We start from the raw sequence: 27,178 nt of genomic DNA on the forward strand, positions 1-27,178 counted from the left end.
GTATTTTTCCAGAGTATTTTAAAATATTTTAGTAATTTTAGAAATATACATTATTGTATTGCAGTAAAAGAATTATCAGAAGAAAACAAGCAGCTTGAGCAAGGAATGAAAGAGATATTACAAGCTGTCAAGGAAATGCAGAAGGATCCTAGTGTGAAAGGAGGAGAAACAGCCTTAATGATCCCTAGTCTGGAGCGATTAGTAAATGTAAGCCGCCTTTCATTTGAATTATTTGGTTTGGTAGAAGTTACTTATAGAGTTCTCTTTGTTTTGACTGCTCCAGTGTTGAACATTAGCTTTTATATGTTCAAAATACCTGCTAAAATCTTAAAAACACAAATCAAATTGACAAATGAGAGTAAAATTCATCTTGACTGAATAGTCAGTCTTTAAAGCATTGCAGAGTACTTTAAAAATGGATGTAGTATTTTACATAAAAGCAGCTTATAATGTATTAAATATATGACTTTTAAAAAGTAATCTACTTTGAGTTTCAGAGTAGCAGCCGTGTTAGTCTGTATTCGCAAAAAGAAAAGGAGTAATTGTGGCACCTTAATTTGTTAGTCTCTAAGGTGCCACAAGTACTCCTTTTCTTTCTACTTTGAGTTGTCATGGTAGAGAATCAGATCACTGAAATATTAGCTTGAGACATGATGATGTCCATGCATGAAAGCGTTTGTACTGTTAGATTTAGTTTTCTTAATCACTTAGCGGCTAGATCTGTGCCAAGCTCACAGTCATGGCTACCTAAAGCAGAATGCTTCCCAGTGCTCCCTAGCTTTCCTGATGGGATTGCACTGACACGCTCATTTTGGGTTGTAGGAACTCCCCTCAGCACAGACAGCCAGCTCTGCGAGCTGACATGAGGACGGGGTTGAGTTATGGCTTTGCCTACTTTTGTCTCTCCCTTCCCCTTTATGATGGTTTGATGGTATTAGTCCCTGTACTCCCTCTGTCACAGCAGCTGCAATTTTGGGTCCCACTTATGCACACTGGAAAGCTCCAGTTTATTGGGAAATATGAAGAAGTATTTGCTTTCTTTTGCTTGTTTCTTCTTTTTCTGTTTACTAAATTAATTCTTATTGTGATAGGCAATCGAATCAAAGAATGCAGAAGGAATATTTGATGCCAATTTGCATTTGAAAGCTCAGGTTGATCAGCTTACAGGGCGAAATGAAGAATTGAGGCAGGAGCTGAAAGGATCTCGAAAAGAGGCAACAAATTTCTCTAACCAGTTAGCAAATGCTAATGTAAAGGTATATATTCTAATTTGTTTTACAGTGCTAATATAGAATAATTTACTGGCTCCATGGATAACATAGAACAAAATACACTTAATATTTTGTATTAAAATAGTTTTAAATACTAGATATTGCTGTCAGTTTTTTTAATGTAACTCACACATTTTATTTTACTTACACATTTTGAAAATATGTAAAACCTCAGATATAATTGACAAGAGATACAATCATACATACTTGTTACTATATTATAGTATTATACTATATATACTGTACTATAGTACTATATAATAGTACTATATACTATTATAGTATATAGATTATAATATATGTACTTGTTCTCAGTGAGTTAAAATCCAAATAATCCAAATGTTATTCCATACTTACAAAAACCCTAATACCCAAGGCCCCATCATAGAGTTGTATCTACTAGGTGAGTTGTTGGGGAGAGCTGTGCTAACTGTGAGTTGCAAAAAGATTTTTGTTTCATTTTTCTTAAAATGAGCAATAATCATCTTACACTTCTTACATATGTGAGAGACTCAAATAGCAAGGCTAATGGGGATTCAACAAATAAATTGATTTTAAAATGTTTTCCCTTTTGGCCACTGAAAGAATAGCTGGTGATTTTAGCTCAACTGTGAATGTTTCCAATTGTTTATATTATATGTTTATATTATATGTCCCAAAGGCTATAACATTAAACATATCTTCAAAGTGACATTTTTATAAAAAGGCAGACTCTCTATATGACCCTTTAAGACAGCTATGTGATCCAGTATGACTTCCTAGTATCTGTAGCATTACAAAACAGTATTTTCTGGGGCATTGTCATTAGAGATTGTAGTCAGCCAAAGCTCTTTGAAGGGTTTAAAAAAGAAAGACTTGGTAAATTTAGAGTAAATGTGCTGGATAGCCATCTGAGCCATGCAGTTTTGGACACTAAGGCTTAGCTCAGTCTCCATATGAATGTTTGTGGGTAAAAAGAATGAAAATAAACCTACAAATTATATGCTTGAGCAGCTAAAGTAAAATTGAGATGGATCTCCAGCTGAGTGAACCTACTCTGGATGCTTGATCATTTTTAGCCATTTGACTCAAAGTATTATGTTTTAATTTTTTTGTGGAATTGTAATTTTAAAAATAGAAAACTTTACTTTAAAACATATAAAAAATAATTGGGAATGCTTATAACTCAAAACAGTGTGAGACTGGACATCTCTACATTTTGTATCCATATTTTTGGCTGAATAATAGAAGTTTCTTCTTACTGCTTCTGTTCTCTTTATTTATTTTCTTTAGATTGCACAACTTAAAGATGAAATTTGTTTGTTACGTCAATCGGAAGGCGCCAAAATAGTATTCAGAGGAGTAAACCATCCAGAAGGGATGACTCCTTCAAGTGCTAATATAGTTAATTCTCAGAACGAATATTTAATACATCTTTTACAGGTAACTGATTTAACCTGCATGCTTGGGGTATTTGTAATATGTATTGACTCCTTTCAAATCTGTTCCTATATCATATGTGGAAACTGGGGAGGCTCCTAAAAACTGTAATGTGTATTGTTGTAATAGAATATAGTTGCCTGAACCTTCCTTGTATCACATCTCTGGGCTAGAGATTATTTAATTTCTAATCCCACCAAAGCAATCTGCAAGGAAGGGCCAATCCCTTTTTCCTCTCCTGTACCCAACAAGACAAAGAAGACTTCTTGCCTAGAATTGCATTGTTTCATATGCAGTGTAGTCATCAAATGCAATTTAAAGAGCCCCAAAATCAGGAATATTTCAGTATGTCTGGAAGAAAACTCAGTTTGCTTTGTCTCCTCCTGGACAGTTTGAGGTACTCAATTTTTTTCATTTTTGGGCTCCTAAGCTTGATGTGCTTTGTGAGTTATGTTAAAGAGTTTATTAAACAACTATACATTCCCAGCATCACAAATAGACTTTTATACAACACACTTGAGAGAAAAGTATGTATGGAAAGGAGTGGACTGGAAAGGAGTTTTACATTTTTACATAAAGTCTAATGTTTGTAAAGCCAGAGGACAATCAACAAAAAATATCTATTCTATTGTTCTTCTCATCTAAGTTCCCATGCCTGTTTTATATAGAGAATTTTAGTACGGAAGGTTAGGAAACCGTATTCAAGCATAAAATAAATGGTGAGGGATGTAATCTTCCTAATTTGGCCAGTGGGCAGTTGGGCTTTTCTGTGAATTTATAAAGAAAGCCATTTCCTTTGCTTGCTGTGGGTCAATTTCTTCATTACCAGAATGCCATAAATGTAGTTTTACCAAGATTATATTAGAAGATTTTTTCCCCCAGAAAGTTGCCACAGTGAATCTAGCTGGAATAAGTATATAAGTACTGAAAATATTTGTATGTCCTGTAATGAAAAAGTGTTTATAGCCTTTGTAGCTTTTGTATTTTTTTAGAAACCTGTAATTATTATTTTTCCAGATTAGGCATTTATCAAGAAATACACAAAAAATAATATGTAAGAGTTATGTTGTTTAAAAGAATTCTGTTGCTTTTTTTTTTTTTAAACTGAATACTGGTCTGCAAATCCATGCATCCTCATTGAATTCTCTACTTCTTCTGCCACACACTTCTTCTGTGCAAAGCTCCTTGTAGTCTTCTGTTTACTTATTTTATTTCTCATGTGAGTTAGTTGCTCATTTTTATGTGGGGAATGGTCTGAATGTTGAGAAGAAGGGCATAAATATGCTTGAATTAAAACTGTTGATTGCTGGGATGAAGGGAAAGATAAGGTGATAAATGGGGGGATGGGGACTTGAAAAACAAGCACACTAAACATAAATGGGAGGATGGGGATTTAAAAACAGGCACACTAAACATAACTAATAAGATGTGTGCCTATCATCACCCCGATCAGCTTGCTTGTATCAGAAAAGATTTGCTTATATTGTATAGTTATGAAATATGAATGCATTTGGCAGTGGGAGAAATGCTTAACATTTTCCAGTTGTGCAGTTTCATTAGTAGTCTGTATGGACACTCCCAATATGTCAAGTAATTCTCAACTCCTTTTGGTCTGTGATCTGTAAAATTAATTATTATTAATTTATTACTGACAAATATTTAAACATTACTTTTATTTAGACTGTTTTTGATATGTTGTTTTAGCATAAAGATGCAGGCTTTGTTTCTTCAATGCATTGATCTCATTGGCGCAAAGGTCTACGCTAGAGAGTACCATTGGATGACCATGGCTTTCATGAATATTTTCAGATTTGAAGCATACATTGTTAATTATATCATTTATTTTTTATTTTGAAAATGATCATTAGGAACTAGAAAATAAAGAACTATTACTTAAGAAATTAGAAGAAGCAGTAGAAGAATATAAGCGAAAATTTGCAGTAATTCGCCATCAACAAGGCTTGCTATATAAGGAATATCAAAGGTACAAATCCTTTGGGGTCTTCCTTTTGAGATGGTGAGGGTGATAAAACCTTAAACTTTCAAAGTGTTTTAAATATTTTAAATAGGAGAAAATATTAATATTTCCCCACTCTGTTCAAGTTGTTATTTCTATTAGCATCATTGAGGCTTGTGTGAAATAATCATTCTTCTTTTAGGTGGCCTCTGTATATTTCCCTTGGTGCTGCTGTGCTTCAAAAACCTTTTAGAAAAGCAGTGTCTGTTTCACTCACATTTTGTTGCCTGCTTTATGGCAAGAACTAGCCTGTACAATTTTCACAGTGACAGAGATCATTTTAGCACCAGGGAAATCTGCAAACTGCGACCCTGTCAAGGTTCCCTTGAATCTGCATCCGGAAACTCATTTGTACCTGAATGCATCCGATGAAGCGAGCTGTAGCTCACGAAAGCTTATGCTCAAATAAATTTTAATCTCTAAGGTGCCACAAGTCCTCCTTTTCTTTTTGCGAATACAGACTAACATGGCTGCTACTCTAAAACCTGTCATTTGTACCTGACATTTGTGGAAGTCTCACTTCCAGTCTTCTCTGCTTTCTGGCATAAGAGTAGGAAAAATTAGAGCTCAGAGGAAATCTTGTGCTGAGGTACCCAGTGTTATTACAAAGGAGGAAGAGGAAACATTGCTCTGGATCCAGGGATCACAAGTGCAGATTGGAGATGTCAATTCCAGGGGTGTCTTTGGACCTTCATGTAAAGCCAGTTCCTAAGCCAGTTCCTCTCCTTTCCCACCAGAGGGTTAAGGCAGAAATTATTTAGATCGGACAGTGTATGCGAGTAAGGGCAGGCTCCAGGCACCAGCTTTCCAAGCAGGTGCTTCGGGCGGCATTCAGAATGGGGCAGCAGTCCGTGTCCCGCAGTGGCAATTCGGTGGCAGCTCCGCCGCTCTTCCAGCCACGGTGGCTTTTGGGCAGCAGCTCTGCTACTCTTCCAGGCGTGGCGGCAATTCGGCAGAAGCTCCGCCACTGTTTGGGGCGGCAAAATTGGTAGAGCCACCCCTGACGTGAGTCTCTTAATTTGGATTCTAGGTTCTGAGGGCTTCCCAGATTGATATTTCACTATTGAATTAGGCCTGGAGGCTCACTTGGGCAGCTTCTGTTACAAAAGAGCTTCCTTTGTTTTCTGGGGATTTATGTTTGTTGACTAACTTCACTAGTAGTTTCTGGATCCTGTTTTTGTGTCAGTCTGTGACATTTGGGTTGCACCTCTCTTCCTGCAAGTACAAGAGGCAGATAGTCTTACACATAGGGGTTTGACCACACCCCTTCTGCCTATGTACTAGAGTCTCTGCCTCCAGCCAGGCAAATAAAATAGTGATTGAGTACTCCCACCTTCCCTGATGCATTCAAGTAAGCTGGTCAAAACTTGGAATTTCTGTTCCATTGAACATTCTGAAATTTTGAAAGTGTTTTTTTCCATTTGGGAACAAAAACTGGCAATTTCTAAATTTTCATGGAAAGGAAATTATAAGTTTTTTGTTTCAAAAAAAAAATTAACCATTTCATTTAGATTTTCCTGAAACGAAACAGAGCAGCTGGCTCCCCTGCTTGCAAGGCACTACCTGGACTTGCCACACATCCGCCAGAAGGAATTGAAGGAAGCCTCGGGACTTTCTCATGGTTGGGGAGTCACCTGCCATGAAGCAGGCAGCCTAGAAGCCCTGAGAGCCCTGGTTCAAGCTGGGGCTCCACAGGTTCCAAAGTTTCCAGGCACTCTGCTGTGTAGCAGAGACCTGGGAAATCCTGAGAGCCCTGGTTTGAGCTAGTGCCCCCAGGGCTGCGAGGTCTCCAGTCCTGGGGCAGTCTGCATGGTGGAGCCAAGGACCGTTGCCTTCTAGGGTCCTTGACTCGGAGGCAGCCCCACTGTTACAGATATTTCCACAAAATGTTTTGCGGTCGATAAATTGGCATCTTCCAACTAAACTCTGTATAATTATAAAATTACTGACAAGATCATTCCATCTGTAAAAGCTTTTTTGAAGTAGCAGTGAGCAGAATCTTGCCATCCCCTTAAGAGAGCAAAGATTCCAGGCCTCTGCATCCAGATAGAACCACTGTCAAATTTCTTCTCTCCTTTTTCCTCCTTCTCCCCATCATGATGGAAGCTGAGATGTAGATGTACTCTGTCTGTGAAGAGACCCTCTTGGGAACCAAAGAAGAGAAGCTCTCCCACAACTGCTCCCAGCCCACAGAACCTCACTGTGACCAGGGAAACATTTTAGAGTCTGGACTGCTTATAGGAGCCTCCTCATTTCCCCAAACCAGTTGAAACTTCTATGAGAGAATTTCCCCAAGAATAGGCCAGACTCTTCAGTTCTTGAGTACCAACAGGCCACACTTTCCTCACTGATGTCAGGGCTTGGCCCCACAGTGTAGACTACAGGGCCCACTAAAGTGAGTTGCAGTGCCCGCTAAAGTGTTGCTCGGTAACTCGGTGTTGCTCGGTAACAGCCCTATGTGAATCCTGCTAACATGAATAGATAGCTTTCAAATGGGATTGTGTTAATGTGAACTTGGTACCTTTTAGTTTGCTCTAGCAGGGTCTACATGGGATACTTACAGAGCGAAACTTTAGTGTGCACTGCAGTTCACCCTCTGGTAGTCCACATTGCAGGGCCCTGTTGACAAGCCTTGGAATCTTTTGGAGTCACTTCAAATATCTTTTCAAATCTGCTGATCTAATAGACTTCAGAAGGAAAACACACCAGGATTCTCTTACCTGATCATAACAGGGTAACATTCTGGTAAGAAGGCTGGTACCCTCTTTGCATCTCCTTTTTCACAAGAGGGAGATCTGGGCTTTCTGCAAGAAGTATCTCATACTTCATATGTTCATGTTTGATGGATTGTTTCTCTTAATAACATATTTTCAAATTTAGACAAGTATGCATTCTTCACCACAGACTATAAAACAGAGTTATAACTTTTAATAGTGAAGTTAATTTTGACTATTTAACCAAACTCGTTTAAAAAAAATTGAAAAATGTCTTAATGTTAAAATAGTATATTTCAGTTAATAAGATTATAATGGCAACATGATTTACAAACAGTTTTGAAAAATCTTTACAATATTTCATATTTCTGAATGAAAACATTGAACTATTTTTATTTAAATATATTTTTTTTAGTGAAAAAGAAAGTTGGCAAACAGAATCTGAAAAAATGAAAGAAGAAAAGAAGAAGCTAGAAGATCGAAAGCAACAGGATGCTATGAAAATAAAGGAATACGATGTAAGCAGGGATATTTTTGTTGTTATTTTTAAATTGTTTAACTTTGCTTGAAAATGTTAGATTTTTCACAATTTTAGAGTTTTTAATGCAGGAGTAAAAAAATGTCCAAAGTTAACTTGGCACACGGGGAGAGAGAAATTAGAGTGTGGTATGACTTACAACTATACTATCTTGAATTGTAATATTACTCACATGTTCATCTTATTTTTACACATTGTGTTTTATTAATGTAATGTATTTAAACTGTTGGCATGGATAGTATGATAATAGACCAAATTCAGCCCCATAAGAGGCTGCAAGTTCTTGTTGCTTAATTAGTGATGTCATACTTGCTTATATCATCGCTGAATTTGACCCAGTATATTATGTTAGGAGCAAGTGCTTAATTTGTAGTGAAAGAGGTGCCGGGTCTCAAGCAATTTTTGACTTTCATAACTGACGCGGTAAACCCAGAGGTGCCAGGGCTATGAACTGCCAAGCCTAGCGGGGCTTAGCCTTGGCAATTCCTGGCACAAATTAAGCACTATATCAGACTATGAAATTCAGAAGACGGCTTGTCTCCCACTATATCTCTTGCAATCATTTTTGTAGATCCTTGACTGATTTTTGTAAGTTATTTTTTGAAGCAACTGTGATCTAAATGTATGTCCAAAAGCTAGAACATTCATTCTCCGAACATTTTCACTTGTGTCATAAAACCCCCCCCAAAAGACAAAATCCTCTGTCCTTTGTAGCACAAGCAAAAGCCTGAATTTTAGGTCTCTTTCTTGCGAGTAACAGGGAAAAGGTAAAAATTCTTTAAAAGAACCTACAGCGTAACTAAATTATTATAGTATCCCAGTCTGAGTCTCTAGAATTTCTGGAGTACACAGTGCAATTAGGATATTTTGAATTTTTCTCTTGGAAAATCTTTAAATACATATTTAAGCACCTGATACATTTATAGTGCTATCCAAATATTACTTGTTTCTTTTGAAGAATCTGTTTTTCCAGCTATTTCATTTCCAGAGCCACTAGCACATAAATCTGTTCGAAGAGGAGGTACCGTATATACTAGTTCATAAGCTGAATATTTTTGGTAAAAAAGTGACGCATCAAAGAGCAGGGCTTGGCTTATAAAAGGGCCTACACCAAAATTTGATGATTTTAAACTCTATGAAATCATTGAATTGAATATCTAATACATTGTCATTTTGTTTACCTGGAGCGTCTGCAGGCATGGAGCTCTTGAGTTCCCTGTGGCCGCGGTTCGCCGTTCCTGCAGCTTCCATTGGCTGGGAACGGCGAACCACGGCCACAAGGAGCTGAGGGGCTCCATGCCTGTGAATGTTCCAGGTAAACAAAACGTCCCGACCTGGCAGCGGCTTACCCTGAAGGGGCAAGGAGCCAAAGTTTGCCAACCCCTGAAATATAGGGTGATACAGTTTTTACTGTTTTTACCTGTCCATCTTGGGGGGTCAACTTATAAACAAATGGACTAATGAACAAGTATATACGGTATGTTAATGTATTTTAAAATATTCGTGTTTATACATATGAAGTTTTGACTAGAGATGGTCAGAAGTTTTCCAACGTGAATTTGAAAGTGGTATCTATTGGTCTGCACGTGCACCCTGTCTCACCTCATGCCTTCAACTAAGGGGATATAAGGAAGGGTGGACTGACCACCTCTCCAGTTCCTTCTCACTGCTGCATCATATGGGTCGGAACCTCTCTGTGTCCTAGCTTCAACTTGATCCCTTAAGATGAGATTTAGCTTTGTAAATAATTTTTAGCATCTTGTACAGTTAATAGTTGAAGTGTTTTCACAGTTTTTAGGGCTAGATTCATCTTTGGGGGAACACTTCCCCCTCTCCCCCAGTACCCTGTGCGGGTACTGGATTATGCCTAGGACTCTGGGCCTCAGACTCTGCGCTTCCCGCCGCGATCCTTCTTGGTCAAAGACAACCACTAGCTCTGCCTATACTGACTTTAGGAAGCTTACACCGCAGTGAGGTGCAGTATCTGCCGCTCGTTCCCCAGCCATACCTGAAAAGGACAAGAACTGTGCCTTCGAAAACACTTCATGGAAAAGGTTAGGAGTCCTCAATCAGACCCACGCGGGGGAATTCCTCCTGCCCCCACACATCGCCCTGACTCAGCAAGGAGTGAGCTTCCTGCTGCTAATTTCGACACAGGTGGCAGAAAATTATCCCTACAGACTCCCTGGCAGGATCTTCTCAGGAACCCAGGAAGCACTCTCCTAAATATGAAGCTAAGTCTTCCTCGGATTCAGCTCTGAGCAAGCCCAGTACCGCAGCCCAATTGCATTTAGTACGTCCGCAGCCCAGAGGCTTGGCAAGAAATCCCATAAAAATTGGGCTCCATTGGTACGAGAACATGATCTGTCTTTACCGTCATCCTTGGCACCCCCCAAATGTCATGATCCATTGGCATTGACGAGGACCATTCATTGCCTAACCATGGCACCATCTTCTACGGCACAGTCTGTGACGGGTTGGATCACAGAAACCCCTTTCGGAGTGCCACCTGATGTGCCTAGACTACCACTGAGCGCGTTTTCCCTGCCACTTTGGGACTTCAGTACCTTGCCTTGTTTGAGGCAGACACACTCACCTGCTGCAAACACAGATCCAAGTCTGAACCACGTCCCCCACGAGTTGCAAGCTTAACTGAAAACATCTTAAGAAGTGCTCCTGTCTCAAGCGCTCCAATACCCAGCTCCCAGTGGAGTCCAGATCCCAAATAAATCCATTTTACGCTGTACAAAGCTTGTACAGGGTAAACTCATAAATTGTTCGTCCTTTATAACAGTGATAGAGAGATATGCACAGCTGTTTCCCCCCTGCCTCCCCCCAGGTATTAATACTTATTCTGGGTTAATTAATAAGTAAAGAGTGATTTTATTAAATACAAAAAGTAGGATTTAAGTGGTTCCAAGTAATAACAGACAGAACTTTGGCCTGGTGTACACCGGGGAGCGACGGGCCCGTCCACCCTCCGCGGCCAAATTGACAGCCCCTATGGAAGTTGCTGGGACCCACGTTATTAGTCTAGTTGATTTGGGCTGTGGGCAGACCCTTGTCCACGAGGCGCTCCTCCCGGACACCGAGCGGACCATTGGGGAGGTACGGATTCAGTGCATACATGGAGATGTGAAACCATACCCCACAGTTCAGGTCCCTATCACTGTGAATGGAGCAACTCAGTTAATGAACGTGCCAGTGGCGTCATCCCTTGCCTACCCGGTTATTCTGGGCCGCAACTGGCCAGACTTCATTGAGGTGCTCTGATCCCTACCCACAGAAGAGGCATTCAAGGGAGCTCCACCTGAGACAGAGACAGGCCCCGACGCGAGGTCTGACCCCGGAGTTGTCCCAGTTCTCACACCCAGGCAGGACGGCCTTGAAATGGCTGGCCCCCCTCCTGACCTTGTGGACTTTAGTCGAGATCAAAGGGAGGACCCTACGCTCCGGTTTACCTATGAGCAGCTGGCCTGGGTGGATGGTGAGGTCATGGAGGCCCAGCATGCCACCCAATGGCCTAGGTTTGAACTCAATCATGAGCGACTCTACCGCATTGATCGAGACCCCCAGACCCAGGAGGTCTGGACCCAACTTGTGGTTCCCCGCATTCATCATCGGGCTAACCTGAAGCTTGCACATGACATCCCAGCTGTAGGCCATTTAGGGCAGGAAAAAACTGCGGCTAGGGTCCTGGCCAGGTTCTTTTGGCCCAGTGTCCACCGTGAGGTGAAGGATTACTGTGTGTCGTGCCCGGATTGCCAACATGTAGCGCTGGCGGTGCTTCGGAAGGCCCCCCTCGTCACTTTACCAGTTGTAAGTTTACCATTTGAGTGGGTAGCGATGGACCTGGTGGGGCCTTTTCCAAAAAGTAAGGAGGGCCATCAATACATCCTAGTCCTGATGGACTATGCCACCCGCTTCCCCGAGGCCGTCCCCTTAAGAAGTATCACCATCCTCACCATCGCTGCGGAACTCGTGAAGATCTTTGACAGGATGGGCCTCCCACGGGAGATACTCATTGATCAAGGGACCAACTTCACCTCTAAGCTGTTCTGTCAGGTATGTGCCCTGTTAGGGATTAAGAAACTGCAGACCTCTGTCTACCATCCCCAGACTGACGGGTTGGTTGAGCGTCTTAACCGGATCCTGAAGGGAATGTTGTGATGCTTTCTCATCCAGGACCTCCACCAATGGAACCAACTGCTCCCTCCTTTACTACTGGTAATTCGAGAAGTCCCACAAGCGTCCACAAAGTTCTCCCCGTTTGAGCTCCTCTATGGGCGGCGACCCCACGGGGTGTTCAACCTCTTGAGAGAGACTTGGGAACACACCCCATCCGCAACGCAGGGTCTTTTACAATACATCTTACAGCTGCAGGGGCGGCTGGCATGGGCGGGCGAGCTCGTGAAGGAGAACTTAAACACAGCCCAAAAAGCCCAGGAGCAGCACTATAATCGGGGCGCCCAGGCCCAATCATTTGCACCAGGGGACCAAGTGCTCCTCCTGCTCCCTTCGGAGGAATCAAAACTTTTTGCCTGCTGGCAGGGCCCATATGAGGTCCTCCGCCGGGTGGGACCTGTCATCTATGAAATCCAGCAACCTGGTCGCCATAAGGAAAAACAGATATATCATGTAAATCTCTTAAAACCCTGGAGGGAATGGGAAGGACTACTAATTGCCCCATATCCTCCCGAACCGTACCTAGGGCCACAACCTCCAGAGGAGTCAGATAATGGTGAGCCCGCACTAGCAGAGATGCTCACTTTTGAGCAGCAAGAACAGGCCCTCTGCTTAGTGAGAGCATTCCCCAAGACATTCACCACGAAACCCAGGTGGACTACGCTCGCCTACCATGTGATTCAGAGTGAACCCGGGGTGGTGGTCCGAGAGGCAACCCGGCCATTGCCCAGGCGAATGCGGGAAGCCGTAGAGGAGGAAGTCCAGGCAATGTTGGAGCTGGGTGTTATTGAGCGCTCCCAGAGCGAATGGCGGAGCCCCATCATCCTTGTACCAAAGCCGGATGGGAGCCGGCGGTTTTGCATTGACTTCCAAAGGGTAAACGCCATTTCAAAGTTTGACGCCTATCCGATGACCCGCGTCGATGAGCTCCTCGACCGGCTCGGAGAGCCTGTTATATCACCATGCTAGATCTCACAAAGGGGTACTGGCAGATATCCTTGGATCCCAGGTCCAAGGAGAAGAAAGTGTTTGCCATCTCAACCACGTAGCGACTGTCCTCCAGGACCTCCATGCAGCCAGGCTTATGGCCAATCCAAAAAAATGCTGAATCGGGTGGGAGTAAACCACTTACCTGGGGTACACCTTGGGCCGGGGACAAGTATGCCCCCTCATTGGAAAAGTCCAAGCACTCCAGGGATATTGGGTGCCGACCACAAAGAGGCAGGTACGTCAATTCTTGGGCTTAGCTGGTTATTACTGGCAGTTTGTACCTCACTTCGCAAGCATTACTGCCCCTCTGATGGAGTTTCTGACCAAAGACACCCCCACCGAGTGTGTTGGTCCTACGAATGCGATAAGGCCTTTTGAACTATCAAAGAACAGCTGTGTAAGCGAGTGAGTACTCTTCAGCCCTGACTTTTATCGTGACTTCATCGTTCAGACCGATGCCTCAGGAGTAGGGGTTGGGGCAGTCCTCTCACAGGAGGTGGACGGGGAGGAACACCCTATTGTTTACCTCAGTCGGAAGCTGTTCCCCAGAGAACGGAACTACTCTGTCATGGAGAAAGAGACCCTAGCAGTTAAGTGGATGGTCGACGCCCTCCGCTACTACCTGCTCGGGGCCCCCTTTATACTGGTTACGGACCATGTACCTCTGAAGTGGCTGAATAAGATGAAGGACACTAATGCCAGGCTTATGCAGTGGTATCTAGCTCTGCAGCCCCGTGCCTTCACGATTCACCATCGGGCGAGAAAGGACAATGCCAACGCGGACTTTCTATCCCACCTTGGGGTGGGTGAGGACGCCAGCTCCGATGGTCGGGAGCTGGATTTGAGCAGTGGAGTATGTAGGGAGTCAGGGTGGCTTTCCTCCGAACTAGAGGGTAAAGAGCCACTCTCTCAGCTTGAGTGGGCGGGGCAAGACCAAGCTTAGTCCAACCCCCGGAAGGGGAGGGGTGGAACAGGAAGTACAAAGGGCGGGGCGCTTAGCCCAGACAGGGCAGCACCAGGAAGGGCGACAGAGACAGACTGCTGGCTGTTCCCTTCAGACCCTTCCCTGGACCAGGAGAAATCTGACCTGGAGGAAGGACTGGGGCTACCAGTACTGCCAGCCGCCGAGTACCCGGAGGAGCCAGGCAGTAACCCGGGCCAGCATGAGCCTGACGCGGAGCGGGAGCTGGAGCTGCCAGCAGCTGAATACCCTGACGAGCTGGAGAAACCAGAGGGACCCACTCGAGAGACCGGGTAGGAAGTAGTCCAGGGGCAGAACTGCACAGTGCGGTGGGTCTATTTGGTCGGCGTGTTGCAGATGGCTCGTGCTGACCCAGTGGCCGGACCCTGGGCTGGAACGCAGTGGAGTTGGGTGGGCCTGCGTTCTCCTACCTCAGCCAACCCATCTCGGGTAGCAGAATCCCAACAACGCCGCTGACTTTTGCCAGCACTCCCCTGCCTAAGGGGTGCTCTACAGACTCTTGCTGGCTCTCCTCCTGCCTGAGGGGTGCGCCACTGACTCTTGCCAGCGCTCCCCCTGCCTGAGGGGCACGCCACTGACTCTGACTGGAGCACATCCCTCCGCTAATTCCCTAGGACAGAAAGGTGTGACCAAGGCCTGCCAGTGAGCCATTAGCTCCCCACCGCCCCCCAGCGGCTTGGTGGACCAATTGAAACCTGTCACAATGTGCTCTCACCATGTCCTTATGCTGTGAGGCAACATTACAACTGTCTTCCACATCAAGAAGCAGGATCTATCTCCCTGTGTGCAGAAATGGTCAGCTTGTGGAACTGGTGCATCAACAACCAAATCACCCCGTCGGCAGCCTACCTTCCCGGAAATCGAAATATGCTCACAGATTCCCTCAGCAGAAATTTTGCAGTTGACCACAAGTGGGAACCTCATGTCTCAGTACTGTGCAGTATCTTTGATCTATGGGGAATCCCAACCAGGGATCTGTTCACCTTCATAACAAACAGCAAATGCATCACATATGGCTCAAGTCCCTTGGTTGCCACTTCCAAGGTGACACACTACTTCTTCCTTAGTCAGATCACCTGAACTACACATTTCCTCTGCTACTGCGCCTGCCACAACTTCTACACAAAATCCGGCCGGACAGGGCTCGGATTATTCTGATCACCCTACTGGCCCAGACAGTTTTGGTTCCCAGATCTCCGGTGCATGTCATCCACAGTTCTGATCATTCTCCCAGTGTATCCCAAGCTCCCGACCCAGCAGAATGGCAAGATCAAGCACCCCAATCTGCATTTGCTTCACATCAAGGCTTGGTTTTTGGATGAGCATTGACCTTAAAATGCTCGTGTTCTGCAGCCATATGAGACATACTTTTAATAGTAGGAAGGATTCCACTAGACGAGGTTACCTGGCTAAGTGGAGTTGTTTTTCTTCTGGTGCACAAAAAAAGCAGATATCCCTCTCATTTTAGACGATATCCTTTCTCTAAAGGCCTGTCCAGCTGGCAGAGATTAGTGTGTACCATCCTTCTTCTCAGGGTTACTCGGTCTTCACTCACCTACTGACCACCAGAGTTTGGAAGGGCCTGATCATAACCTTTCCGCTTATTCATAAGCCTGCCCCTCCATGGAGTTTGCATCTTGCTCTCTCAGCACTCACATGGCCACCTTTCAGAGTAGCAGCCGTGTTAGTCTGTATTCGCAAAAAGAAAAGGAGTACTTGTGGCATCTTAGAGACTAGAAGCTTCTTGCTCTATATCCCTTCTCTCTGTGAAGGTCACATTCCTTGTACCCATCACCTCTGCCAGAAGGGCTGGCGAGCTTGGAGTAATGATGTTGGATCTTCCTTACATTGTATTCTATAGTGGTAAGGTTTTGTTACATTTACACTCCAAACTCCCTCCATAGTTGTTTCAGAATTTCACTTGAACCAGTGGATCCATTTACCTGTGTTCTTACATAAACCACATACTTCCTCAGAGGATCAGAGACTCTACATCTTTGATGTCCAGCAGGCCCTGGTGGTCTTTAATTTGTAATGAAAGAGGTGCTGGGGCTCAAGCAATTTTTTTACATTCATAGCTGATGCAGCAAGCCAATAGGCGCGGTTCTATGAACTGCTAAGCTTAGAAGTGCCAGGGTTAACCCCGACAAAAATTAAGCAGTGGGCCTTGCTTGGCCTTTTACCTACACAGAACAAGACCAATCAGGAACTCCTCGAGACTATTTGTCGCTATAACAGAAAGACTCGGGACAAGCAGTCTCCACCCAGAGGAGTGCCAAATGGCTCTCTGGCTGCATTCTACTTTATTCTCAACTATTGAACCTTCCTTTCCATCACATGAGGTAACACCTCGTTCCACGGCAGCACAAGCAGGGACTATGGTGTCACTTCAGGAGGTACCCTGCTTGATATCTGCAAAGTAGCCAAGTAGGGCTCCATTCATGCCTTTAGAAAAGGAGTACTTGTGGCACCTTAAAGACTAACAAATTTATTAGAGCATAAGCTTTCGTGAGCTACAGCTCACTTCATCGGATGCATTTGAAGTGAGCTGTAGCTCACGAAAGCTTATGCTCTAATAAATTTGTTAGTCTCTAAGGTGCCACAAGTACTCCTTTTCTTTTTGCGAATACAGACTAACACGGCTGCTACTCTGAAACCTGTCATTCATGCCTTTGTGAGACATTGTGGCCTAGTCTAGGACTCCTCTGCTAATGCCTCCTTTGGAACAACTGTCCTTCTCTCAGCCCTACCGTCTTCATGCTCACACCCTCCTCCTACTTAAGTCACCTACAGAGGAATACAATAGGGACCATCACTCGAAGAAGAAGAAGAAGTTGTTACTTGCGTACCTGTAACTGTAGATTCTTCAAGATGTGTGGTCCCTATCTGTATTCCACTACCTGCCCTCCTTCTCTATTGCTTTGAATCTCTGATTCGTGGTGGAGAAGGAACTGGAGAGATGGTCAGTCCGCCCTGCCCTTTGTCCCCTTGGTTTGAGGCACAGAGATGAGCCAGGGTGCACGTGTGGACCAAAAAGACAATACTTCCAAATTCTCCAGCTCTGTGCACATAGTGCGCATGCATAACCCATAGTGGAATACAAATAGGGGCCATGCATCTCGAAGAATGTACAGTTACAGGTAAATAACCTTTTTTTTTTTTTGGTTGGAAAATGTGCTCCCTACAACTGAATGCAGTGGGTCAGCTGAAAGAAGAAAGGTTATTGCTTCTTTAAGGGCCCCCTCTGCAATTGGGGTGGGGTGGAAATTTACCTGGATAGAGCTGGGAGGAACCGGGAGTGGCAGGACCAGATCAGGGACGCTGTCCCTCAAGGTGCCTGAAGGATTTGGGGTATTTATACCGGAGGCAATTCCAGAGAAGCCTGCTCATGCTCTTTCCCCCTCCCCAAACATGAGCTAGCAACACCCCTGGGACTAGAGTAGGACCACATTTTTCATGATCTGCTGTGGATGTTATGCTAGTAGCCATTTTGTTTTCAGGTCTGGGAAGGAACTTTTTCTGCACTGCCAAATTTGCTGAGATGGGATAGTTTTATTATTATCTTTTTGTCTTCCCCACAGTAGATCAGGGACCCAGTGGGGTAAGGAGTTTCAGACAACGTGTCACCACTTATTCAGTAACGTGTGGCAGGTGTCCAGTGCAAGTACTTAGCAGAGAGGGGATGTAGTTCTCTGATGAAGTAGATTTAATGGAAAGCATCCTCTGAGGAAGCTAGGGAAGGGAGGGTTAGGTTTCCTAAAGTCTGGTACAGTGAGAAGACAACCCTCTTGATTTTTCCAGCCCTCTGTTAAATCTCATACGAGGGGTGGGTGCTGAGGCCTCAGCAACAAACTGGTTGGGACCAAATTCGGAAAGGGGAGGTCCGATGGCAGCCTCCCAAGTAGGTGGAAACAATTAAGGAAATAATGGTAACCTTCGCTGTACAATTTATTGCCAGGTATTCCCAGATATGTTAAGTGAATAACATTGCAGCTTAATTAAACCATATCCATTGCCTCTTGTCTGTCTTCCAGCATGGTCAGGACAATGACAATGCATCAAAATCAACACATTCCTGTGGAATAAGGCAGTTTTCTGAGGAAACTTGCCTAGTTTTCTGCCATCTTGCTTGGCAGTCTGCCTGGAGGGCTGCAGTAGAGCTGGGGTTCCCAGGGCTTCCAGTCTTTCGGCCCACAGGGAGTCAGGAGCCTGGAAACCATGACAGACCCACTTCCCAAGGTCCTCCAGATCCCAGGCTTCTATCTCCTCAGCAGCCACCATGTGAGTTGTCATGGAGCTGCGATTCTCAGGGCTTCTGGAGCACTGACTCCTTTATTTTTTGAGATATGTGAAATTTTCCATGAGTGGGAAATGCCAGTCCCCATGCAGCGCTAGTATTATTGACCTCTCAAACCGGAAAATTCCTTGTAAAAGAGATTCTCTAGAGGCAAGTGTCACTGGGAAATTTCTTTGATTTAGAAAACAATCAAACAGAGAAAAATGTTTTGATTCAGAAAGTAAAAGCCACATCATAGACCCTTTTGACAGGTTAAGTGAGGGGGTAGGAAAAAATTAATTCTCCCATCCAACCTTTGATGACGAGAAATGAGTTGAGAAATATCCATGTCCTTCTAGCCTTAGAAAATGCCTGCCTTATACAAAATTCCTGTCAATTAATTATCCAAATGTTGTAGAATGTTTTTTGCTAGTAGAACTAAGTAGCAAAAAATATTTCAACAAGGAAAGTTTGAGCAGAACTGAGCTCTGATTAGTTTATTTACTGGCATGTATTTCCATAAGCTATAAAAGTTTTGAACACAACAGTAGTAATATTTTATTGATTTTATAGCATTTACTGGATGCACTTCAGCTGGGTACGGATGAAACCAAAAAACTGCTTGCAGAAAACAGTAGAAAAATGACAGTCTTGAGAGTGAACGAACGGTCACTGACAAGGCAGTATACAACTTTACTTGAAATGGAGCGGCACCTTAGAAAAGAAAATGAGAAGCAAAAGGCTGAACTATCAGCAGTGGAGACTGCAGTTGGAGAAAAGATTGGACACTTGCAGCGATTTAAGGTATGGCTTGTGTGGTATACCTTTTATCTTAAAATTTCATTCATTTTGCATTGTACGGCATTCTGAAAGGTGAACACTGAGTTGGAAACATTTGTGAATTTCATTTATTTATTTAAGTTAAAATTGGCAATTTGGAGTCTCCTATTGCTAGTTTGATTGGAAAAAAGACATGATTGTGATTTTGGAAGAATAGAAGCACAATATCGGAGATTATTAACAGATTACACCTTGCCATAATACTGGTTGACCAATTAGAAGAACTTTGCTATTTAGATGTTAAATATTTTAACATGTAAATAGCATGTTAATATGTATTCAAGAAGATATGTAATACAGCTTTCTCAGTATTCAAATAGGTATCAAAAAAGAAAACAGGTTTACAATGTCTAACATTGAATATCCCGCTCTGTTTCAGCCTGTGTCACTGCTCAGAAGTGCTTATTTCAGCTAATTATTTTAATTTTAAATACAATTTAAACGTCATAAACTGTAAGAAGTGATTCTCAGCATCAAATCTTTAAAGATATGTTTGTGAGTACCAAAAATGATAAACTGGAGCTGACAAATGCAACTGAACCAGGAATAAGCAATCATGTGGCTATAAGAAAAATAAACACAGCACTTGTATGTTACACTCACAGGTGATATATAAAATTAAGAATCAATGCTGGGATTTTAAAAAGGGCAAAATACAACATAACCCCTGTTCTGTTAGGCATAGCATTCAGCATCCTAGGCAAACTGCTAGATTTGCAATGGCATAACTGATATTGTTATGGTTCCATATTTAATTTATGTCTGTTCCCTGTGAGACAGTTTTTCTGTTCTCTTTCGTTACAATAAATTGATACTGAATTATTTTGAAATTTATCTTTTAAATAGAAAAAAAGGGTGGGGTCAGAGCAGGTTCTAAAAATAATAGTGAAATAATTGTCCTTACAAAACTATTTTTATATTAGTATTGGATGTATTTGGAAAAGAAGCAAGCATTGCTTTAGCTGTGGGTGTGTGTGTGTGTGTAAGTGTGTTAGGAGAATGGTAGCAATTTAAAAGCTTCAAGTATACAGTAAACCAATATAATATAATTATTTCCATAGGAACTGGCAAGCTTTAAGATTGCAGCTCTGCAAAAAGTTTTGGATGACAGTGTGCCTCTGTCTGAGTTAGAACTGGCTAATAAGCAGTATAATGAGTTAACTGCTAAATACAGGGATATGCTACAAAACGATAACTTGCTTGTCCAGAGAACAACTAACTTGGAGCACATGGAGGTAATGTTACTTGATACTCTTGACCATTATGGAAATAACTGCATTTTGTTATGTTGAAGAAAGATATAAATATATAGGGCCAGATTGTCCCCCTTGGGTCCACTTAGGTATGTCTGCAACTGCACCGCTGGAGCGCTTCAGCGTAGACACTCATTACAGCAATGGGAGGGGTTTTCCTGTTGCTGTAGTAAATCTACCTCCCCAGAATTTTTCCTTCAACCTAATACTGTCTATATCGGGGCTTAGGTCAGCATAGCTACGTCACTCAGAGGTGTGGATTTTTCATGCCCCTGAGAGCTATAGCTTTGCTGATGAAAGTTCCCGCTGTAGACCTGCCCTAAGAAGAGGTGGGCACTGTAGCAGCTGTAAAACCATGCCCTCTTCCCTTATCTCACCCTATGGAAGTCCCATTGCTGGAGCTCCTCACAGTAAGAGATTCATATACATGGAAATATGTAATGCAGCTTTTCTCAGTATTCAAATTGGTATCAAAGACGAAAACAGGTTTACAATATCTGACATTGAATCTCCTGCTCTGTTTCAGCCTGTGTCGCTGTTCAAGCTCAGAAGTGCTGATTTCAGCTAACAGTTTTAATTTTAAGTACACTTTAAACTTCATAAACTGTAAGAAGTGATTCTCAGCATTAAACCTTTAAAAATTAGAAGGAATATAGTTATGCATTTTTATAAGATATGTTTGTGAGTACCAGAAATGATAAACTGGAGGTGACAAATGAAATTGAAACAGCAATAAGCAATCATGTGGCTATGAGAAAAATATATGAGCTGGAGAGAGTGAAGGAAAAGAGCTGTCATATTCTGCTTCAGCACCAAAGTGATAAGCAATTTTAGAAAGACCTGAGAGAGACAGTGAGTGAGTGAGTGAGTTAGGGCAGCGGTGGCCAATCTGTGGCTCCGGAGCCACATGTGGCTGTTCAGAAGTTAGATATGCGGCTCCTTGTATAGGCACCGACTCCGGGGCTGGAGCTACAGGCGCCCACTTTCCAATATGCCAGCGGGTGCTCACTGCTCAACCGCTGGCTCTGCCACAGGCCCTGCCCCCACTCCACCTCTTCCTGCACCCTCCCCAGAGCCTGCCATGCCCTCACTCTTCTTCCTCCCTCCCCTGAGCCTCCTGCACACCACAAAACAGCTGATCGGGAGGTGCGGGGAGGGTGGGGGAGGCACTGGGACCGGGGTCGGGGAGCTCATGGGGACTGATGATGTATTACTGTGGCTCTCTGGCAATGCACATTGGTAAATTCTGGCTCCTTCTTAGGCTCAGGTTGGCCACCCCTGGTTCAGGGACTCAGAGCAAAATGTAGGCAGGAAAGCAACAAATTGTAAAGCTTTCCTTTCTGTAATTGTTATTGAGCAATCAAAGGGAACCCAGCCACTGTCCGTCTTGTTGGTAAAGAGATGATTTTAACTAGTATAGTCCCTGTTTTTCATATGACGCTCCTGGTGTTCTTCAAACTTTTTTTTTGAAAAACACCTGACATGTCCTGTTTTTTTTCATTTTTCCAGTCAAAACATTTGGATTTTTAGTAACTGTAAATTTGTTTTAAATCATGCTGCTATACAAAATATAACTAAATCTTTGTTAAGCAGGAACACTCCAGTGGTAATATAGTTTAGTGTGATCAGTAGTGTTTGGGGACATGAGAAAAGTGGAATGTCTATAGGCAACCAAAGCTATGCTTTTTCCCAAAGGAATGTTAATGACTCTTATCCAATGTTTCATGATAAATTCAAACACTGAGTTATTGGAAACAATTTCCTGCTCCATGGAACAAGAACAACAACACATGCCTGAGTCAGAAGCTGGCAGTAGTGATATCAGCATTATATTTTTCAAATGTACTTTTGAGAAATAACCATTCAAAACGATAACGCTGTAAAAATGTTACAGCAAAAATGACCTACGTTTTGATTTAGAAAATATGGTCACAGTGGGATATAGGGATTAATGAAACTGCCCCTATTCCTGCAGTGGGGGCTCTCTTCAAAATCCATGCTTTCTCCTTCCATTTAATCCCACCACAGGGGCTAGTTCAAGGAGATCCCACAGATTTTTCTGAGGGTGATGACAATTTAGCCCACAAGTGCTAGGTAGCCAGTTACTCCAGACATTGTTTTCAAGCTGTTGGATGTATAATTGGTAACTGCAGAATGTGTGTTTCCCTAAAATATGTTAGGGGATTTTTTACTGAGAGAAAAGTTTACTTATTTTGCTTATCCCAGTAATTTGAAAGGTCTGAAACTAAGAAGCAGTTCTCAGCATGAATAAATTGTGTGAAATGTGTTTGAAAACTAAGCCAATTAAAATAAGAGTATTTTAAAACAAAACAATTGACAATCCTTTCCTCCTTTTGTTTCTTTTGGAATTAATCATGAACATTTAAAGCAACATAAAGATCCTATTTGTTGTACTGGTTTAAAGTATTCGTTTCAGCCATCATTTGACCTGGGGGAGAGGGAACATTTTAAAATACCAATAAAGGGTTTTGGTTTTTAAGTCTTGGGCATCGTGTATCTAGTCTTCTATAACGAAAAAGGTTAATCTTTGAGTTTAACATTTTATTGATAAAAATGCATGGTAAATAGAAGCATACAACATACACAGGCCAAAGACAAACATTTTGATTATTGTATAAGAACTGGATACCATAAGCTGTTCTATTATGGGTTAATAGATTATGGCAAACCATAATATTTTAACCATCAACCACATTACTCTTGCATTGCTCTATTATTTTGTCTCTGCCATATAGAGTGAGAATACATCCTTGAAGGAACAGATAAATTCATTAAATAAAGAACTTGAAATCACAAAAGAAAAACTTCACACTGTAGAACAAGCTTGGGACCAAACAACTAAGTTGGGCAAGTATAAAAGCTATTTCATATCAGTAAAAAACGTACAGTATTTCCTTTGAAAAACTAATTTTTTATAAAGGTTGAAAACAAAATACCTTTAGGGAACTTTATATTAAATTATAATGTGTTTCCTTCATTTCCTCTTCATTCAGAGGTTAAGAAAATTTTAATGCAAAAACCTTACACAGGTTTAGGATATTTTAGTCTTTTAGAGAACCCCTTGGTTGGTATTTACCAAATAGAATAGGTTTCAGAGTAGCAGCCGTGTTAGTCTGTATTCGCAAAAAAGAAAAGGAGTACTTGTGGCACCTTAGAGGCTAACAATTTTATTTGAGCATAAGCTTTCGTGAGCTACAGCTCACTTCATCGGATGCATTTGGTGGAAAATACAGTGGGGAGATTTATATACACACACAGAGAACATGAAACAATGGGTTTTATCATGCACACTGTAAGGAGAGTGATCACTTAAGATGAGCTATTACCAGCAGAAAGGAGGGGGAAGGAGGAAAACCTTTTGTGGTGATAATCAAGGTGAGCCATTTTCAGCAGTTAACAAGAACGTCTGAGGAACAGTGGGAGGTGGGGTGGGGGAAGAAATAACATGGAAAAATAGTTTTACTTTATGTAATGACCCATCCACTCCCAGTCTCAATTCAAGCGTAAGTTAATTGTATCCAGTTTGCAAATTAATTCCAATTCACCAGCCTCTCGTTGGAGTCTGTCCTTCAGGATAGATTGAAGATCCTTGATGATGCGTTGGAGAGGTTTTAGTTGGGGGCTGAAGGTGATGGCTAGTGGCGTTCTGTTATTTTCTTTGTGGGCCTGTCCTGTAGTAGGTGACTTCTGGGTACTCTTCTGGCTCTGTCAATCTGTTTCTTCACTTCAGCAGGTGGGTATTGTAGTTGTAAGAATGTATGATAGAGACCTTGCAGGTGTTTGTCTCTGTCTGAGGGATTGTAGCAAATGCGGTTATATCGTAGAGCTTGGCTGTAGACAGTGGATCATGTGGTGTGATCTGGATGAAAGCTAGAGGCATGTAGGTAGGAATAGCGGTCAGTAGGTTTCCAATATAGGGTGGTGTTTATGTGACCATCGCGTATTAGCACCGTAGTGTCCAGGAAGTGGATCTCTTGTGTGGACTGGTCCAGGCTGAGGTTGATGGAAATTATTGAAATCCTGGTAGAATTCCTCAAGGGCTTCTTTTCCATGGGTCCAGATGATTAAGATGTAATCAATGTAGCACAAGTAGAGTAGGGGCATTAGGGGACGAGAGCTGAGGAAGCGTTGTTCTAAGTCAGCCATAAAAATGTTGGCATACTGTGGGGCCATGCGGGTACCCATAGCAGTGCCGCTGATTTGAAGGTATACATTGTCCCCAAACCTGCTGAAGTGAAGAAACAGATTGACAGAGCCAGAAGAGTACCCAGAAGTCACCTACTACAGGACAGGCCCAACAAAGAAAATAACAGAACGCCACTAGCCATCACCTTCAGCCCCCAACTAAAACCTCTCCAATGCATCATCAAGGATCTACAACCTATCCTGAAGGACGACTCATCACTCTCACAGATCTTGGGAGACAGGCCAGTCCTTGCTTACAGACAGCTCCCCAACCTGAAGCAAATACTCACCAGCAACCACACACCACACAACAGAACCACTAACCCCGGAATCTATCCTTGCAACAAAGCTCGTTGCCAACTCTGTCCACATATCTATTCAGGGGACACCATCATAGGGCCTAATCACATCAGCCACACTATCAGAGGCTCATTCACCTGCGCATCTACCACTGTGATATATGCCATCATGTGCCAGCAATGCCCCTCTGCCATGTACATTGGTCAAACTGGACAGTCTCTACATAAAAGAATAAATGGACACAAATCAGATGTCAAGAATTATAACATTCAAAAACCAGTCAGAGAACACTTCAATCTCTCCAGTCACACGATTACAGACCTGAGAGTGGCTATCCTTCAACAAAAGAACTTCAAAAACAGACTCCAGCAAGAGACTGCTGAATTGGAATTAATTTGCAAACTGGATACAATTAACTTACGCTTGAATAGAGACTGGGAGTGGATGGGTCATTACATAAAGTAAAACTATTTCCCCATGTTATTTCTTCCCCCACCCCACTCCCCACTGTTCCTCAGATGTTCTTGTTAAATGCTGGAAATGGCTCACCTTGATTATCACCACAAAAGGTTTTCCTCCTTCCCGCCCCCCCTTCCTGCTGGTAATAGCTCATCTTAAGTGATCACTCTCCTTACAGTGTGTATGATAAAACCCAGTGTTTCATGTTCTCTGTGTGTGTATATAAATCTCCCCACTGTATTTTCCACCGAATGCATCCGATGAAGTGAGCTGTAGCTCACGAAAGCTTATGCTCAAATAAATTTGTTAGTCTCTAAGGTGCCACAAGTACTCCTTTTCTTTTTTTTACCAAATAGAATAGACTTTTACTGTTTAGTTAGGTTAGCTATACTATTATTTTGCTAAAGCTTGAAACCCAGAAAACATTTTTAACAATGCTTTTTCACTGCCTTGATGGCAGGTGGACTCGTGAGATGGCCAGTTCTGGCTTTTCTTCCCCTTTGGTAGTACACTCCCAGGGCAGATACATTCTGACCCAGCAGCTGCTGAACCACTTGGTTCTCTCACAGGGGAATTGCTGGCCTCCAGTGGTATCAACAGCTTTCCGTCACTTTCCCTTCAAGTGGGCTAAAGGTTGGGATTAAGGATTGGGACTTTTTAGGTGACCTCTGTTGAATCTGATTCAGAGGTCCTGGGTCCTGATTGGAACATCAGTCAAGTAACCAGACAAGTGGTTTGCAGGACAGTGGTTTCTTCTGTCTGGATTTATAAACTACAACATTCTACTTTCATGTTCTCAATAACTGTAACATTGTGTTGGTCAAACTTACTTCCCCGATTTCTCTCTTATGTAGTCCTCTCTTCTACCCTTGTTTGTTCACTTAGCGTTTTGTTCATTTTCTGCCAGTTATTTGCTAGTTGAGTAACTAAAAATGAGAGGTTACATTGAAAATGGTTATACAGTCTTAATGATGATGGTTGCTGTTATGCCTGTTATGTTAATTACTAAGTGAAATCCCATGCTTTCATATGGATGTAATTCATAATGTGTAAAAATGCTGAAAATGGCTGAGAACTTAAAAATTGGACAGTAACAGACAGCAAATCCCAGTGATGATTGAACCTGTGGTACACCTACACCTTGAATACTGCGTACAGTTCTGGTCACCCTATCTCAAAAAAGATATATTAGAATTGAAAAAGGTACAGAGAAGGGCAACAAAATGACTGAGGCTATGGAACAGTGTCAGTATGAGGAGAAATTAAAAAGATTGGGACTGGTCATCTTGGAAAAGAGGTGACTAAAGGGGAATATGATAGAGGTCTATAAAATCATGAATGGTGTAGAGACAGTGAATAGGGAAGTGTCATTTACACCTTCACATAACACAAGAACCAGAGGTTACCCAATGAAATTAATAGACAGCAATTTAAAATAAACAAAAGGAAGTACTTCTTCACACAACACCCAGTCAATATGTAGAACTTGTTGCCAGGGGATGTTGTGAAGGCCAAAAGTATAACTCGGTTCAAAAAAGAATTAGAAAAGTTCCTGAAGGATAGATCCATCAATGGCTTTAGGCAAGATGGTTAGGAATGCAATCCTGTGCTCTGTGTGTCTCTAGCCTCTGACTGTCAGAATTTGGGACCTGATGGGTCTCTCAATAATTACCCTGTTCTATTCATTCCCTCTGAGGCACCTGGCATTGGCAGCTGTTGGAAGACAGG

At 42.6% G+C, this 27,178-nt stretch overlaps 1 protein-coding gene across 1 annotated transcript in view; it reads left to right on the plus strand.

Moving 5' to 3' along the window:
* The window catches only part of CEP290 (centrosomal protein 290), a 103,233-nt gene that overhangs the window by 34,915 nt on the left and 41,140 nt on the right, over positions 1 to 27,178 (plus strand). The window contains 8 exon segments of the mRNA XM_043492570.1: positions 65 to 207; positions 1,092 to 1,256; positions 2,544 to 2,693; positions 4,559 to 4,674; positions 7,837 to 7,939; positions 18,966 to 19,196; positions 20,294 to 20,467; positions 23,242 to 23,353. Coding sequence (XP_043348505.1) covers positions 65 to 207; positions 1,092 to 1,256; positions 2,544 to 2,693; positions 4,559 to 4,674; positions 7,837 to 7,939; positions 18,966 to 19,196; positions 20,294 to 20,467; positions 23,242 to 23,353 — 1,194 coding nt within the window.

Source organism: Dermochelys coriacea, chromosome 1 (assembly GCF_009764565.3).
Source record: "Dermochelys coriacea isolate rDerCor1 chromosome 1, rDerCor1.pri.v4, whole genome shotgun sequence".
NCBI classification, from domain to species: domain Eukaryota; kingdom Metazoa; phylum Chordata; order Testudines; family Dermochelyidae; genus Dermochelys; species Dermochelys coriacea.